Genomic DNA, 17,697 nt, shown 5'->3' on the forward strand with positions numbered 1-17,697 from the left:
CAAACTTTGTGGTGCTTTTAAAATTAAGATATGTGGATTGTATTTTCTTTACCCTTTTTGTCCAACAACTTTAAACTAATGTAAAAAATTAATACACAAGACCCATTTTGAACAGTTAAAGTTTATTACAAAAGAAGAGTGAGATCCAGCCTCCCAAAGGCTGCATTGTGCATTAGATACTGCTTTCCCTTGTGGAGCTGCGGGTCGAAAAACAATAAAAGCATTTAGTTAAAGAAATCACAGCGAGGGTTAATAGATATTTGGATATTTCATTGTCATGTTCTTACCATGAAGAAAGGAGTTGACTTTTCTTGTGCCCCTCTTCAAAAGTAGCCACTGCAGAATTGAGAAAATAAAAGATACAAAAAATAACTAAAAAAAAAGAAATAGTCGCGCAGCACCTTCATTTTCTAGGTGTATCATTGTACTCATTCCTGTATAGTTGGATGAGGCCGAGGGGCGCACTCACCCAGTCATTTGCCAGAAATGAGACTAGGCTTTTGCATGGTGTCTGACTGTATCCAGCACAGAACAGCTGGAACAGAATTCGTCCATGCCTCAGTGGTGACTTCTTCACCGCTAGGAATACTAATTATGCTGCATGTCAGTGTATAAGAGTGGGTGCCAACATACCGTCCTCGGGCCTTTCAGTTGTAGCAACCATGTTTCTTTGGTGATCAGCAGGGTGACTGAGCGCGTCCATTACGGCACTTCTCCATGAATACATATTCTGACGAATGCTGCAACAACAAAAAGTATAATTGAGTCTATGAGATGAATGTGTCTGACATGTGACGGCTTAACAATGCTTTTGGTAAAATATCTAAATAAAGGGTATGACTGATCAATGATAGTTGAAGCAGAGTAAGACAATCTTATTCAAAGAGTCACATATCTAAGAAAACCACGTTTCTGTATTCACTCTGACGTAAGAATGAGGCACATAATTAGCACTCTATCCTTTGTTGAGTCAGTGTGTGAAAACAATAATTTGGCATGGTGTCTGACTGCATTTACTATTTATGAGTAAAACAGAATTCTCCATGCATTCAAATACATGTTATTGTTAAATAGTTACCTCTTTGTGGTTGTACTCTTGGCCACATCAGGATCAATAATCCCATCTTCAGACAAGGCATCTAGAAGAGAGATCAGCAACAGAAAATGATTTCAAAGAGTTAACACCTTGACTAGGTAATTTACAACATGTGTGCTCCATATTATATGATTGATGCCCAGATAGAAACAAAAAAAGGCATTAACTTCAATTATATTCAGAAAATATGAGTCTGTCATGGCATTCATTTTGCTTGTTAAGGAGTTTTATTTTAGAGCACACATCATGACTTTTCATAGTAGAAAACACAGAGGTGAAATTGCTAACAATGATTAGGTGTCCCAGTGAGCCTTAGCAGTGAGCAGGCCTGCACAATACCAGGGCCTCCCCTAAGTGGAAGGCTGCCATCATACATGTCATTTAATACATCAGTATTGTTCCTAATCTGACAGGTCAACATGTCTGCCCTGAAGGAAAATAAAGTTTTATTGGCACACATTCCCAGTGTTGAATTATTATCTTCCAGTATGATGATGAACGGTATATCTCCTCACCTCTGCCACATGGCGTGTTTCAGGCTGGGAGCTCCTCCATGATGAGTCAGGTCATCTTCTCCAACTCCTCTGAAGTTATCACAAAGCACCAAAAAGTTAACATCACCCTGAGCATAATTCATATATTTCATACACACACACACAAAAGTACATTCTCTTAATTTCCCACTCAAATTAAAAGTCTAGAAACACAGCTTAACGCTGGGCCCGTTTGGCAATACAAGTCATTATCTATGCGAATAACTGCATTAGTCTCGTGGCGTTATAGCAACAACAAAAAATTAGATGACTTATGTGCCTAAACAACTGCTTTCCTACAGTCACCAAGTTGCGATGCAAGTTACTTCTAGCATGTGGAAAAGCAGCACATGGCGGTGAGCCGCGTGCTGCTTTCCACGTCCACATCGAAAAACCTTTAACCAAATACATTGAGCCTGAATCTAGCCAGCTAGGATTACCTGCAGCGTTACAGAGTTGCAGGCTCAACTTTGTATTGTTCCATTTAAAACCTGGTTCCGTTTTACAGCAAACGTGGACGACAGAGAGCGACATGTTATATGTACGAGGGTCTCCATGCTGCTAGCCGCTGACGTAAATGTGGAGAAGCCTGATAGCGTCGTTTCTAGTAAGTAGAACAACGCTTCCTGTTTTTCTTCTTCTATGGTTGTTAATAGCGGCCGGTAGCCAAAATGTCGCCTTGTCGCCACCTACTGGATTTAACCTAACATATCTGCTTACTAAATACAACAATAACTCCTCCTTCCCACTCATTCATTCCTCCTCAGCTCTAAACCTGTGTATCCAGATATATTGATAGTTGACGTGATTGACTACTTCATTGCTGCTTGGATGTGACATTTTATTTAAATACAATTAGCTGGGAAAAATAAACAAATTACGTGGCTCCATTTGCTACACATGGCCATTAAAGAAAGACAACTACATTTTCAAAGGATATGCAGCTATCATTATTTTCTCTAAATTGACATCTTGCCAGTACATGTATCATTTGTATTGTAATTGTAATCTACTTTATGCACAGTTACATTGTTACCGCACATATAACGGCTCTGCAACGCCTATAATACTATACTTTTGTACAAACATAATACAACATAAACTTCTGGGACTGCATGTAGACTTGCACCCACAGATTAGTCAAAGAATGTGGAAGTGTAGCCCCAGACAACCATTTTACTGTACAACGTTAGCCTTGGGTTGACCGTTGCTGCCGTCATGTAAACGTGCCAACCAACTGGCGGGGGGCTAGTGGGCGGGACCTCACCGGCTTCGCTCTGATTGGTCCCGCACTCAGCAGCTCTCCTAGTCACCGACTCTCCAAGGTCCGGGTGATTTTAGTGTCTTACCAAACACGCCTCTCACCAGTAAGTACCTCACCGGAACTTTTTATATGTGTGTCACAGTCATTAGCGAGCAGTGGCAGCGTGACTCGTTTACGGTCGACATTTGTGTGTGAGTGTGTGAAGCGCTCTTACCAAGCAAAGTGGACCGCGCCGGGGACAGGTAACGTCAACGCACCGTCCTCTCTGTGCCAGTTAACGGGCACTCGTTACGTAAATCCGTGCTATTTGCATGCCAGTCGCGTGCAGCAGTACGCTACTTGTACACCAAACAAGAAGTGGCTGCTCGTTTTGCCGAGTTTACTTTGTATGGGTTTTTGGTCTCGCCCGTCCAGGTCCTTCGTAGTGCGCATCGGGGTGACGCAATCCGTGCAGAGAGTGTCCATACCAGCCTATAGCTTGTTCAACCAGGCCGTTTTATATAATGCTTTTTTTTTTTTTTTTTTTTCTTCGCATACCACCGAACCGGAACACGTGTTTAATTTGAGATCCGTCGATGCAGACATGTTTGCACATATTTCCGTCAATGGATGCATTTGCTGCTTCAGTGGATTTAAGACAACCTCTGCATACATGGCTTAGTTTAGATTATTAAATTATGCAGCTGCCGGCGGAAATTACAGACCTCACGTTGAACCAGCCAGTTCTGCTCGGGACCCTGCTAATGATTTACCCTTAGATGACTTCCTAATATAGCCAGATGTCTATATGCCATAAGACGTCTATGCCATCAGACTCACAAGTCCTTTTGAAATGCTGCTTTTGTTGTTATATTGTGTACTTTTCTTTTTCCAGCATCATGGCAACTCTTTCACAGACAAAGGAAGTTTTCCGGAGAGCAGACGCTGTCTGTTTTGATGTGGACAGCACCGTCATCAAAGAAGAAGGCATAGATGAACTTGCCAAATTTTGTGGCGTGGGGGATGCAGTCACTGAAATGTATGTCGTCAACATCACTTTGACGTAACGTGCACTAAACCCACATTTTGATTTGATCTCTGGATTTGTTTGAAATATTTTGCCAATATGTTGCCGTTTTCACAATTCAGGACTCGAAAAGCTATGGGTGGCTCAATGACATTTAAAGCAGCCCTGATTGAGCGTCTTTCCATCATCCGATGTTCCAGGGAACAAGTGAACAAACTGATAACGGACCACCCGCCTCAGCTGACTCCAGGTATCAGGTTAGTGTGTGTGTGAAGATACCACTTCATTTGAGAAATGTCATTCAGTAGACCTTGAGTTTCACACAATACAGAAATATCGGTATGCACAGGCGATTTGAATGTTGAGTACTTTTAACCAACTACGACCATCTGGGTTTATGATTGTAGCCATTTAGCACAGAAAGTGGAAAAAAACAATATCATGTTTTTGGAAATCTCTCTCTCTCTCTCTCTATCTATGGATATACATATATATATATATATATATATATATATATATATATATATATATATATATATATATATATATATATATATATATATATATCTTAAAAGCATATTTGTAAATTGTATCTTTGGAAAATGTTAATAAAAGACAAATCTGTTTATTTAGGGTTCAAACTTCCAACATTGTCATCCAGGAGTCAGGATGGGTTGCCTGCATGTATTTATAGACAGTTTATTAAGTGAAGTATTCTTTATTAGATAAATGAGAGCTAGCATAATGCTATGTATGATTTAGCATTTCCTGCTCCTTTTGTACATAGATGCTTATGTACACGCATCAAGCCGTTAATGTGTGTGCGCATGGTAAATGTACAACATGGCTTGGCCATAGTTGGTCCAAATGAGTTTGCTATTGCCTACTATATAAAAATGTCAGCAAAAACGTTATCAAAATTGAATGTCTATAAATGGCCTTACATTTTCCTCTAGGGAGCTTGTGGAGCGTCTGCACCAGCGAAACATAAAGGTGTTCCTCATCTCAGGCGGTTTCCGCTGCATCGTTGAACATGTGGCCACGCAGCTAAACATTCCCCTGCATCATGTTTATGCCAACCGGCTCAAGTTCTACTTCAATGGTAAGAGCTCAAGGGGAGTTTTTACTGTTTGTTTTTTTAGAAGAGTGAAACATTGTGTTGTCTTGAATAAGTGAAAAGTGGATTGACGAGGCTGTAATCCTTTTTTCTTTGATTGCTTAGCTTTGTTGCAGAGGAATGGTTTTGCATTTTGAAATTTAAATTGTGTGTTATCCAGGAGAGTATGCTGGTTTTGACGAGAGCCAGCCCACTGCTGAGGGTGGTGGAAAAGGAAAAGTCATCAGCATGTTAAAGGAACAATACGGCTTCAAGACTGTGGTGATGATTGGAGATGGAGCGACGGATCTAGAGGCGTGCCCTCCTGCTGTAAGTGTTCACATGGTGTATTGTGCTGCTTAAAACCATGTCTTGGAGCAAGAATGTAATTAGTGTTATCTCTTTTATCCTCAGAGTGCGTTCATTGGATTTGGTGGGAATGTCATCAGGCAGCCGGTTAAGGAGAAGTCTTTGTGGTACGTGACAAGTTTTGGGGAGATGCTAAAGGAACTAGAACATATTTAAAGAAGCTAAAAGAGTAGTTACTAATTTTTAACATTTTATATATTGCCTCTACGGTTGTGCCTCTGATGGTGGTTTGATTCCTGCACATTTTCCTTCTACTCAATAGATTTTTATAATGAATGAAAATGTTTACATTAGCGAGACCAATTGTACCTTCATGATAATGTTGCTCTATTGACTTTTATACTAGATACCAAAAGAATAACACTGTTTACGTGAAGGTTTAGAAGAAGATTTTAGTGTTTTTTGCACATTTTGTAGTCAAAGCCTTTAGGTAAGCTAATATAACTTGTGTGTATTATTATGCAATGAGCAATAGAAATGTTTTATTTCAATATGTAACTAGACATGTCAATGAGTTTTATGTCATGTAAAGAACATCTGCATTAAACACAAGAACATGCTGTCAAAGATGTTGAACTGCTTTAATCTGTGTTGGTGTTCTTGTCCTTCCATCCACACTGTTCCCTACAACCCGATGAACAAACAGACAAGATAAACATGCGTCCTTTTACGATATTACTATGTGCAGCAGCATGACTGCCAAACTGATGGACAGTTCATTATACGTGATGTTATGCCCCATTAAAACAGATTGGCTTAAAACCATTTCTGAAAGTAGGCGTGCTGTCTTCACACGAAAAAAGGGTAGAAGTCATAGTTACAAACACAGCACCATGAAACTGCAACATTAGGACAGGGAACCCCAGTAACATCCAGAAAAAGCAATTGAAAGGAGTAGTTTGCCAAAGAATGTGTGATTTATAATAGACCTCAATCAGATACAAAATTCAGAGGTTTACATTTTACACGGTTATTACTTTTATCGTCATTAGCAACAAATCTGAATATGCAATGGCAGGCTTGCATCAAAGTGCCAAACCTCAGCACACTTAATAAATAAATACCTACTGCAGTGAGCGTGCACAGCACTATTATTCCTAGCTGTCCTCACATTTGCACATCTTTTCACGTAACTTTGGATGGTTCTAAACTTAGAGCTCATCATGGACCAGTGTTAATGCGGCACCAGACGTTGGATTTAACAACCATCAGCAGGTTTGGCCAAATTTACTCAACCTGCTCCAGAATTAGAAAAACTAATAAAAGAGGTTGTGCATTGTCATGACCTTTTGGGTGTTTTTTCTTTTTTACCACTTTGATTGCTGATATGTGGGAGGCATTGTTGCCTCCTCTGTCCTGGTAACCTTGAAGTGATTAAGCAAGGACAAGAAAAGGGAAGTTGAAACAATGATACTGATGCTCTGGATGGATGTAACATTCAAAAAGGGTGCCAGCTCGGCTCATTTCACTGCAGAGGGGAAGCCTTCGTCGGGATCATAATCCTGGAATCCATATGTTGAATGAGAGGAACTGGAGAGGGGTGGAAAGATTTAGTGCGTGCTCACAGTTTAAAGTCTTTCTGATATTGATCAGGTTCAGCAAGTTCTTAAAGTTCAATATGTTGTTACTCAAGACAAGTTGCACAAAGCCCTCAAAAAATTTCAGTCACACAACTGAGTCTATCACCAATGTTTTGTTTAGTAAGGACTTTTTTTGTGCCTCACCTGTGTAATACACCACCTCGTCCCAGCCCTCCTGCTGCCAGGCGCCATTCCTCGTGTCTTCTCTGGACTGGAGGTCTTTGTAAGCTGAAACCAACAAATCACACAGTAAAGTGAATCGCTGCACTAAGTCAGTGGCAGTTTTGCTTAATTTATTTACAACTATTTTCTTTACCCATTCCAATCGTTTATATTTTAACGACATTTTCAGACAGAATTACCATGTAAACATGAGATGAAATCAGAATTAAAGTTGTGGTGAAAGCTCTTTTTTGGTCTACACTAATTTCTAAAAGGGAAACATCTTCTAAATGCTCCACCAGCTAGTCGCTAACTTTATCTGCTACTTTCTTGCAGACCGTCTGCTGCAGCTGGAAAAACAAGTTTGACCTGACTGAATCAAACAATGTTAAAGGAATCTAATGAACTGAGAGGAACTGCAAGTTTGCTACAAGTGAACTAGTTTAAAATTACACAAAACCATTTGATCCAATGTTGGTAGAAAAATATTCATTAGTGCAGCTTTGAGTTAAACAAATAATGACAAATTCTAATGGCTCTTTCTTTTGACCAGTCAACAGTCCAAAATTCACAATATAAAGGAGAAAATCAGAAAAACAAATGCTGCTTTACAAATGATTCAAACAGTCACTTATCAAAACCGTTTTTCTGTGAAACTACCAGCGTGTTTATCTACGCAGCGACAGCGCCAGTCAGTCTTTTTCCATGCAGCTGGTATGTGGACGTACCCCAGAGGTGATGAACCATATAGAGGTTGCCGATCTGTGAGAAAAACCCTCCCACAGCTTCACTGTTGTGCTGGCGGTATCTAATGGCTCTGGCCCTGCAGACAAGAACAACTTTTGTCACAAAGCAGGCCAAAACCCTCCAGGGCTGCAGCTGGCATGACACGACCAGGCCTGGACACACATAATACTGGACAAGTCTTCAAACAAGGATTTATAAATTAGGATTGAATCGATTCTCGACTGTTCTTCAATTACACAATTACATTTTTGTTAACGTAAAGTCCATAGTTGTAATTATCCATAGAAAAATCCCATCCAACCATAAGATGTGACGTCATTACTTAGTGTATGCAGGTTTATGAATCTTGATTTAAGCCAAGTCCATGTGAAATGTGTTTTTAATCCGTTATGTTTCCACCCAAAGTAAACACGTTCTTATTCAAATCATCGTCACGGTCTGGATACAAAACTACAAAGCTTTGGCTCGTCATGTTGAAACTTTAAGAAGAAGTTTAATCTTTCAGTTACACAAATTATATGGAAATTGCCTTGAATTGCCTTGCTGGCATAATCTACATGACCAGACGTTTGTTCAAATATTGGCTGGTTATAGTGAGCCTAAAAGCAAACATACGCATGAACTTTTAATCAATTCTTTTTTTTTTACCCCTTTAATAATATAAATCTGTTGATTTAATAGAGCGAAGGGCAATGTGACTCCTCAAATCAGAAAAGCCTGGATGATTTTCAAATTCTGACACATAAAATCATGCAGATGACAGTTAGGAATTAGCAGAAATGTGAGAACTGGAATTGGATACAGAAGAGTTGACAGTATGACGGCATTTCAGTGACACTGGAATTATCTGTTAAAGCCGACATTGGTGACAAAAGGTGCAAAACAAGTTACGAAATGTACAAAGACCGAAACAAAAACCCACTACAGGGCAATCAAAGATAAAAAAAACTGAACTAAAAAAAAAACAATGGAAAACTAAAGCGTATGCAGAAAACTCCCATCTTCACCTAAATCAATTATAATCAACTGCATGTCACAACCTAATAGAAGTTGACCTGTTGGCTCTTTCAGCTCCAAAAAAAGATCCTTATAATGAATAAATATGTAGACACATTTGTAGTGTACATAATATTCCACTTGTATTTGAAACTTGGCTTCAGAGTACGACTGCTCAGCTTCAAAACAGTGCCTCTCTGTGGAATAGCTCTTATTAATGACAGTGTGGCGAGGAAGGTTTCATGTAGTGCAACTGTTCTGTAACTACAGTTCAGTGAATCAAATGAATTCAGGCTGCCTTACCAGTAATTACCCCATTCAATCATGGTTCCTGGCTGGAAGAGAGAAAACAATATATTTTATTACAATAAATGCACTATCCAAACAGCAGATTGGCAACACACCTGCTTTCCAGAGTAAACACACGAGTACAAATAAATGGTGACGATGTAACACGGGTGTATTTGTCTTTCTAAAGATAAGCTGCAATGGCAACTACACTCTGCGGGTTTGTCAATCATTCGCTGGCGCTTAGGACAACAAACGCCCTGCTGCCTCTAAGATGTAAGCCCAGGCCAGGATGAGGGATAATATCTTGCACACGTCCCAGCGAGCACTGATCTGAAGACTGGGTGATGTGTGTTGAGTATTATGCAAGGACTTGAGACCCTGGATTACTGATTTAATTTCAACCATAAGTAGATAAAAAGTGTTTATGGGGTGGAAAGAATAGCACAAATGTTGACTGAGCACCACTCTGATCCTGAATGCTGAAGTCACAGGGTCGCTACATGTCTTGCAGTAGGTGTAAGATCCATTTGTTGGGTGTTTTTTTATGTTGGACATCCCACCACTTGGGGGCGTAAGGCAGAGTTCAAGTGAGACAAGGCCAATATAAGCAGGAGGGGCACTAGGGCCAGCTGTTGCTTAATTGCAGTAGCAAACAGTGTTTGACCATGGGTGATGGGAGAACAGAGGTCAATGTGGTAATGTAGATAAGAAAATGTTTTGATTGATTTTATGGTTTGATTATACGCAAATAGGTTTGAGCCAGGACTTGCTATATTTTTGTTTTGTGTCAAGAAATATGCAATAATTAATAAACTACCTTTACGTTTACACCTGGACATTGGTCATCAATTACACACGTCAGAAAAGTTAGCAAAAGAGCAACCACGTAGTGACCTTAGTTTTTGGAGGGCACTACAGTAGGTTTTTAAGGGCGGAGCTAATTTAGAAGTCTAAGAAGCAGAGCGTTTGTCTTGTGGTGTAGCGACGCAACGAGGATTCTGTAGCATTGTTCTCCTGATCTGAACTCTTATCATGAACTGTAAACTCAACCAGAAAGGAGAAGACTTTAGACCACCGTTACAGCACAATGAGCGAGGCCTATCACGACTTTCTCTATTCTAGAGAGACGCTGAAAGACTATTTAAAAGTCAGAACCCCCAAAGCAGGCGGCCCAGACTCTCTCCCTCCCTGATCTCTGTGGTTATGAAGACTTTTGAGCACCTTGTCCTGTTCCACCTCACTTTAACAACATACTTGTTTTTAAACATAAGGATATTTCATTACTATATTTTATTGTACATTTTTAAATGATGTCTTATAGTATTGCACTGTGTTTATTCTTATGCACCGCCCACCAAGCCAAATTCCTTCTATGTGTAACATACTAGGCAATAAACCGTTTCTGATTCTTCATCAGATCATCAGATTAAATGTTAAAATGTGAGCTAGGAAAAGGGAAAGAGTTACACTGTCCCTTTCTGCAACAACTGATGTGGATGTGACTTCCAGCTGCTCAGACGTTGACCAAATTAGACTTTATTTGTTCAACTTTCCCTGAACAAAAGTATATAAAACAAACTGGTTATTAGCTCAGTCATTTCCATCACTCACTCATCACAGACATCTCCATGTGAACTGTTTTGTTGGTGCGTTACCCACCCTGAGCTGGTAGGACCTGAGCTCGTAGATGTTGGGGCCCTCTCGTGGAACTGGCTCGTTCCAGAAGCTGAACTCCAACAGGAGCTGGTTTCTGCGAGACATCAGCATTTTACCCCGCTCCTTCCTGTAAGCTGTGAACTCCTGCAATGGATGGACACCGATCAATAAGCTTTACTTCTACTGGTGGCTATACTCTGTTGTTAGCAGACTATTAAAGCCCGTAGAAGGGGAGACACAAACAAGATGAATCTGATGGAGTCGTTACCGGATTCTGCTTGAGCTTGTTCATCACCTCCGTTAGAGCCGGGTATCCACCTCTGTAGCGCCACAGATGAACTAGGAAAAGGGACTCAACTAGATCAGAGATGCATCATAGAAACTACAAAAAAAGGCCAAAAGCAGGATCATTAAATAATCTGATTAAATAAAGAACATTCCTAAAACTTAACCTTTAAACATAATTATTCTCCCTGTGTAAGGAGGTTGGATCAATACACGGCAGGAGTTTCCTAAACTATATACGTCTTTGTGAAAATAATAGATTTTTACAATTGAATTTTAAAAGTTAATATACTGCCTCCTGATAATTGAAGATTAGCTAATAAAACAACACAATTAAAAATAGCTGTTTGATAGTCTGGACATATATGGATATACATCTTTGTATAAAAGTACTATTAAGATAATAATCCAGTGTTGAATTTTGAATCTGTGAACAACAATTAATGCAAAATATAACGTAGTTGTGGAATGAGAAGAGTTAGAAATATTGAATCTGGGTAACAGGAATGCTAAAATTAGGTAGTACTATAGGTTTCATGATGTATAACTGTCACACTGCAGATGTGTTGATGTTAGTAATCCTACCAGCCTGGTCTTGATCTCCATACCAGGTATTCCAGGTGCCCACCAGCTCACAGGGGTAGTACTTATCAGCATGGATTGAGGGCAAAACTTCCTCACTGTGATAAATGAGAAACATCAGCCACTTACTCAATCTGCATTCAAGTCTCCTGAAGGCAAAATCCACTTTAAAACCAACAACATTTAGAAAACAATCATGGGTCTGTCTAAGGTTGCAAGTCCAAAATGATTCCCCAAGTATAATAAGTCAAACTCAACTTAGTCATCTTAGGTATGAGCAAGGATGGTCTTTGAAGGACTGAAGTCACACTAGCTTGTCAATAACCTTCCAGAAATAGACTGCTCAGGGTTATTTTTACCACAGTGTACTAAGTTGTTCCCGTCTGCTACTACTGCCACTACTTTTCCTTCAGTACCAGTTGGTAACAGCATGCAGCTCAGAGGATAATATGAAATTACACTCACCACAGCTTGTTGTATGCATCCAGGCACTCTGGCTTGACATTATGGACTGAAAAAGAAGGTCATACTTAAGAACACTCTTATCATTACTCCAGGATGAATGTTGTTTTTAAATGTGGATAGATGTTTGTCTTAATATACAAAAACTGAGGAGAACTTACACTGAATTTTGTACAGATTACTTTCCTCATTTTTGGTTAGTAGGGTGGCGTGTGCATCTTTCCTGGGATCAACTTTCCTCACAAACAGCGACTTAAACCAGCTGTCCTTTCCATTGCTGATGGTTGATGTTGTAAATCCCCTGCAAGCGCAGATGAGTTATGATTAAATGATTTCATGACCAGTATGAATCTACAGTAAGACCAGCTTCCTATTATACTATCTTGATATCTGATTAGATGTTAGATTTGCAGTCACATAAACGTATTATCTTTAAATGAGCGGAAACGCTTCATTAAAGGAAATATATGAACACTTTTTCAGGTTTTGAGTTATTGTTTTACGGAACAATACCTCCGTCTAAATACAGAAAGGGCTTGTAACGTCAGCACCTCGGATTCATATAGTTTACACGTTGTGATAAAACAGGTCACAGTATATAACAGTCAGTGGTGGAAAGTAAATAACAAATTCACTCAAATGTTGAGGTATTTCCCCTTTTCTGCCACATTATAGTTCCACTAAAGTACAACTGTACTTTTAACTCCACAACATCTATTTGATACCTTTAGTTAGTAGTTGCTTTGCAGATTCAGATTAAAAATACAGTCAACAAATATGATGCATTATTAAAAGGTTAATATAAGATTGATCCCTGGCATACACAGTAAAACGAATACAAATTAAACCAACATGCAGATCAATTTAGCAACAATTCGGATCCAATTATACAACGTTATTATTAACATTATTCTGACATGGGGCATCTTACTAAATGAGTAATGTTGCTGTTGGTTACTTTAAGTATATTTTGATAATACTCAAATTGTAAATGCATGCCTTCTACATGTGACAACTGTGTATACACCTCGATGTCTCTACTTTTACTCAAGTAAAACATCTGAATACTTCCCGCACCACTACTTAAGTGTATTAACGACACTGCATCCGTCAGCATTATATTATATCAATAGGATAAACAAATACAACTAAATGAAGCAACCTTTACCAAATTGACCTTGAGCGTTTGAGATGCTCAATAACAAAAGATGAGAGAAACTTGCATTATTTCTCCTTCACCAGCAAAACACGCGCAGTTTAAAGCTTAAACATCCGGGAATAAACTATTTTAAGGAGTTGGCTCTCATGTGAGGTAAAGCTGAAGGCCACTGAGGACTGGCTAGCAGGAAACGGGCTAACGTGCCCCAGCTCACCGTCACCACCAAAGAAACCTCCAGAATGACCCGCGAGCTGACAACAGACACTGCGGAGAGGAGTACTGGACATGCACACGAGGACCGCTGCCTCACCTGCTCCACACGACGAGCTGTCCGGCCGCCTGGGCCCTGCTTGTAGCCCGACCCAGGCCAACGCTAACTCTCTGAAGGACTCCAGTCGCCATCTTCAATGATGGTTCTCACAGCGCAGACGCGGTTACCACCTGTGACCACCAGGTGGCGGTGCAGCGCCCTTAGCGCTCACAGCTGATGACGCTGTATCAGAACCACACGGTCAAAACGCACTGTTACAGATACAAGTACAAGTATGTGAGTATTATCAGGAAAATGTAGCCTACTTATTAAGTATTACAAGTAAAAGTAATAAATGCAGGAAAAGTATCCCCTCGTGACGGTTATAGGTTTGTCAGATTTTAACTATTTTGTATCACTGTAACTAATTATTTTTCAATATGGATTAATTTGCTGATTATTTTTCTCCATTGATCAATAGAATGTTTGGTTTAAAAGAATTATCTTAAAATACTGTTAAATGCCCTCTCTATTACCAGTTTAAAGTGACACCTTCACAATTCTTGTTTTGTCCGTCCAATAGTACAACATTCAAAATTGTTAGAAATATTTCAAAATCATTACAATGAGGAAAAGGGAAAAGCAGCAACTCTTCAACTTTGAGAAGCTGGAACCATGAAATGTTTTTACATGAAAAGTGACTGAAATTATTATCAAAATAGTTACCAATTAATTTTCTTTTCAGCAACTAATTGATTAATATTGATGTAGTTTTATAACAAAATGTGTAGAGTATACATATTGTTCATCAGTGTAATATTGTGTGTATGTGTAGGAGTTAGAAAAATATAATTATACATTAAACAAGTAAATGATAAAGTTAGAGAAACAAACAAGGGAACCAGAAAATAAATGTAAAGGTTCTATTCACTTCTAATATGCCCTTTTAATAGCAGGCATTTTGACATTCCGCCATATAAAAAGCAAGTGTGTTTACATGCACACTATCTGGTTATGATACTTTACATTTAAATGTATCAAAAGGCTGGATAAAGGCCTTATCCCAGTTTTGAAAAATCTAGATATGCTACAGCAGCATTTATACAAGTAAAGCATTATTAAATATAAAAATGCACAATATACACAAACTATAGAATAAAATGAATTCACTAACAAAACAATAGTGCAATATGTAGCCAAACAAACAAACTACAGTGTACAGGTGATCTATTGTGAAGTCTTATTGCAGTGCGCAGGAATGATCTCCTGTTTCTGTCCTTGTGACAGCGGAGCTGGAGGAGTCTGTTGGAAAAAGTGCTCCGCTGTCCGTGCGTGCAGTAGGTGGTGGAGAGGGTGGTCCGGGTTATCTAATATGGATAATCATTTCTTCAGCGTCCTCCTCTCCATCACCTTCTCCAGACTGTCCAGTTTGCAGCCGATGTTGGAGCCGGCCTTCTTCCCCAGTTTGTTTAGTCTGTTGGTGTCTCCGACTCCAATGCTGCTCCCTCAGCAGACGACTACAGCGGCGTCTTGCAAAGAAACCTGTCTTCTTTTTATTGAGACATCTCATCTTATAAATGAAATATTTGTTGAGAATATTGTGAAGATTTACAGTTAAAGCGTAGTTGAATAAAATATAGACATCCTCAATGTATTATGTTTCCCTGTCCTTAAGAATGTCTCCATATGTGGGAAGTTAACAAATAACTGTTCAACATAACATGTTGCAACATTATTTTCTAACATCAAGACATATAGCATCAGACCTGTATTAGAGTCTAATTCATTACAAGTGTAGCACCATATGTTTAATAATGAAAGAGACCTCTTTCATTACATTGGTGATGAAGAGAAGCAGTTAAGTTGCTGCTATTGACTTGTTCTTTTACAGCAGATGTTTTAACTTGTCACAGTAGAGAAAACAAAGGTGTAACTGATATAAATAAAGACGGCTCTGTTGTTCTCATGCAGCCATGCCAATGAGCCAACACGACAGCAGCGCCTTCTAGCTGGAACACGAGAGAGCACACTTCATTAATGTTATTAATAACACCTGTGCCTTTCCTGCTATGACATGGACAAATGTTTGTGGTAGATATGAGGGCCCTGAAGACCCTTCAGCAGGCTGTAATACAAAACACAATACTTTAAATACATCCCGGCAGGTTTCAAACTTTCAATTTTTTTTTTCTCCAGGATATTAGCTGTCGTATCAGTCATGATAAAAGTGAGAACAAAATTAAAATGTTCCATCATAATTTACAACTTAAGTTGCATGCAACGTGGTTCGCATGGTGGATAAATATAAACATACTACACTTGAACAGGTGGTGGCGCTACAATTCAATCTTTAGCACATCAACAGCAATTTTACTGCACCACTAAGAGCACTGTCCAGTTACATGAACAATATGGACACCACCAGGCTCACACTGTGTAAAGCATACCACACATTAGATTCAGCTTTTCTTCACAAACGTGTCTCTGGGGCGTGAGTTTTGTAACTCTGGCGTATAGCTCAGATAAAAACTTAACAAGATAAGATGTTGATTCTTGTTGGAAAATGTGGTTCTTATATTCTTAAATATTGTTTAGCAAGGCTTTGAAGAAGAGCACATCAGAACTGAGGAGGATCCAGTTGGAGGACCACGGAGAAATAGGATTGATTTATTATTTGACGGAGTCACTATAAAGCTAACGGGGACCATATTGCAAAAGCCTACTTGGCTTTAGGAGAAAGACTTACCACCAGTGGAATTCAGAAACTATGGAGGGATTTGTTTTAAGTTCAAAGACATGAATCATAAGGGAGTGTTTTCTCTGTGAAACATTTTTGAATAACAACAGGCAAAATGTGGATCTGTCTGGGAATTTAAAGTATGATTGTATCCATATAAATTGTGCCCTTTTAGTTTGGGAATTTATCAAGGTGGTTTATTTTTCGTAGGACATATTTATTTTTTAACCTCAGGGCATGGTTTCACTAATTTAACCAACATCCAACATTTGATATGTTGGGCTTATTTCCTGTTTTATATGATTGTATATTTATTGAAAGAGCCAACAGCCATGAGCATCATTAATGTCCAATAGTGCTGCTTATCCTTTGGAAATCAGTACAATGAAGTTCCTATAATGTCAGTATTAATCTGAATAGCCTGATCTGTATTTTTAATAAACTTAGTTGGGCGTGGACTACTTTCACATAGGGAACATTTTATTAATGGAAGAAGTGAAATCACCTTCGTATGCGTACTGAGCCTCATTACCGCTAAAGCAAAATGTATTTCATGGAGTCTCATCGCCCTTTTGGGTGAACTTTTGATACACTTTGTGCCTGTTTACTTTTTATTATTATTTTCCATCAGATGAGAGAGTACAGTGTTTTCTATTGAGTATTTTAAGGCATTAACTGACTCAGATACTTATTTAAAAGAGTCATAATCTGCTTTCATCAGTGGTGTCAATTTGCATGTGATGCCAAGCGGTTTACTTCCAGAACCCATCTTTGCCTCTTGTATGTTCGACCTGGGCAACATCATTGTATAATATAATTTACCATTAACACCTGATAATATCATCAACATTGTAAATCCCTAACAGTGGTTTTAACCAGGTGTACCTATTGAACTGGAAACTGAGTGCACATCTTGACACAATGCAGCTAAATGAAAGTACATCTTAACTACAACAGTGACCTTCGGTTCACTTGCTAAATCTTTGCAGATCTTTTGACTTTTTCATACAGTTTTCATTAACTGATAGAATTCAGTTGTCATCGAGATTATTCTGTTGACAAGCTAATAACTCAGTTGCTGTTATCATTTCATATTTTAGACTTTCAGGACTTCTTGTTTGTGTTGGCCTAAAAGTGAAGCACGAAAGTTCATTCTTGATGGAGGATATAGAGCTTTGACAAAACAATCCCAACCCCATGTCCACTGGCAACTCAGTGGACACTGAGGTTTTCTTTTGTGAAACAACTTTGTACAGGATCAAGAATAAATGTTCATGTTTTAAATATATAATTGCCTATCTTGCCTCTATTTCGGGTCGCACTGACCTTTGCGCTAGAGCGAAGATAAAAAGGATTTAGTCATCAAGCCCTCTGACTTTCTAAGCACTATCTAACTAACACCCTGTCTTAAAGTTAGAAAGGCCGA

The 17,697-nt window shown here is 39.0% G+C and overlaps 2 protein-coding genes and 1 long non-coding RNA gene across 3 annotated transcripts; 1 reads left to right on the forward strand and 2 right to left on the reverse strand.

Annotated features, from left to right (window-relative positions):
* Window positions 1-105: 105 nt before the first annotated feature.
* On the reverse strand, window positions 106-2,207 carry LOC306742667. Its single transcript, XR_013771075.1, has 6 exons — window positions 2,070-2,207; window positions 1,612-1,680; window positions 1,079-1,139; window positions 634-740; window positions 288-336; window positions 106-197 (listed from the first exon to the last, which is right to left on the reverse strand). It is a non-coding gene; the product is annotated as an uncharacterized lncRNA (long non-coding RNA).
* On the forward strand, window positions 2,156-5,925 carry psph (phosphoserine phosphatase). Its single transcript, XM_079225070.1, has 6 exons — window positions 2,156-2,236; window positions 3,768-3,911; window positions 4,022-4,156; window positions 4,856-5,001; window positions 5,177-5,325; window positions 5,410-5,925. Exons 2-6 carry the CDS (start codon window positions 3,772-3,774, stop codon window positions 5,518-5,520), a joined length of 681 nt encoding a protein of 226 aa, XP_079081196.1. The 5' UTR covers window positions 2,156-2,236; window positions 3,768-3,771; the 3' UTR covers window positions 5,521-5,925.
* Window positions 5,926-5,931: 6 nt separating this feature from the next.
* Window positions 5,932-13,695, reverse strand: LOC306742665 (protein NipSnap homolog 2-like). The gene is made up of 10 exons (XM_079225069.1): window positions 13,595-13,695; window positions 12,287-12,426; window positions 12,129-12,174; window positions 11,667-11,761; window positions 11,065-11,135; window positions 10,800-10,940; window positions 9,153-9,184; window positions 7,835-7,929; window positions 7,089-7,172; window positions 5,932-6,894 (listed from the first exon to the last, which is right to left on the reverse strand). Exons 1-10 carry the CDS (start codon window positions 13,684-13,686, stop codon window positions 6,830-6,832), a joined length of 861 nt encoding a protein of 286 aa, XP_079081195.1. The 5' UTR covers window positions 13,687-13,695; the 3' UTR covers window positions 5,932-6,829.
* Between the last annotated feature and the right edge of the window lie 4,002 nt (window positions 13,696-17,697).

The sequence above is a fragment of the Taurulus bubalis genome (genome assembly GCF_910589615.1).
Source record: "Taurulus bubalis genome assembly, chromosome: 10".
Lineage (NCBI taxonomy): Eukaryota > Metazoa > Chordata > Actinopteri > Perciformes > Cottidae > Taurulus > Taurulus bubalis.

What these genes read in the sequence shown, in the direction of transcription:
- psph (XM_079225070.1), top strand. Translation starts at nt 3,772, where the DNA reads ATGGCAACTCTTTCACAGACAAAGGAAGTTTTCCGGAGAGCAGACGCT. An exon ending in CAGCTGACTCCAGGTATCAG is followed by an intron (nt 4,157 to 4,855) that starts GTTAGTGTGTGT and finishes ATTTTCCTCTAG; the next exon opens with GGAGCTTGTGGAGCGTCTGC. An exon ending in GCTCAAGTTCTACTTCAATG is followed by an intron (nt 5,002 to 5,176) that starts GTAAGAGCTCAA and finishes TGTGTTATCCAG; the next exon opens with GAGAGTATGCTGGTTTTGAC.
- LOC306742665 (XM_079225069.1), bottom strand. Translation starts at nt 13,686, where the DNA reads ATGGCGACTGGAGTCCTTCAGAGAGTTAGCGTTGGCCTGGGTCGGGCT. An exon ending in TAATCTGTACAAAATTCAGT is followed by an intron (nt 12,175 to 12,286) that starts GTAAGTTCTCCT and finishes CTTCTTTTTCAG; the next exon opens with TCCATAATGTCAAGCCAGAG. An exon ending in TCAGGTCCTACCAGCTCAGG is followed by an intron (nt 9,185 to 10,799) that starts GTGGGTAACGCA and finishes TCTCTCTTCCAG; the next exon opens with CCAGGAACCATGATTGAATG.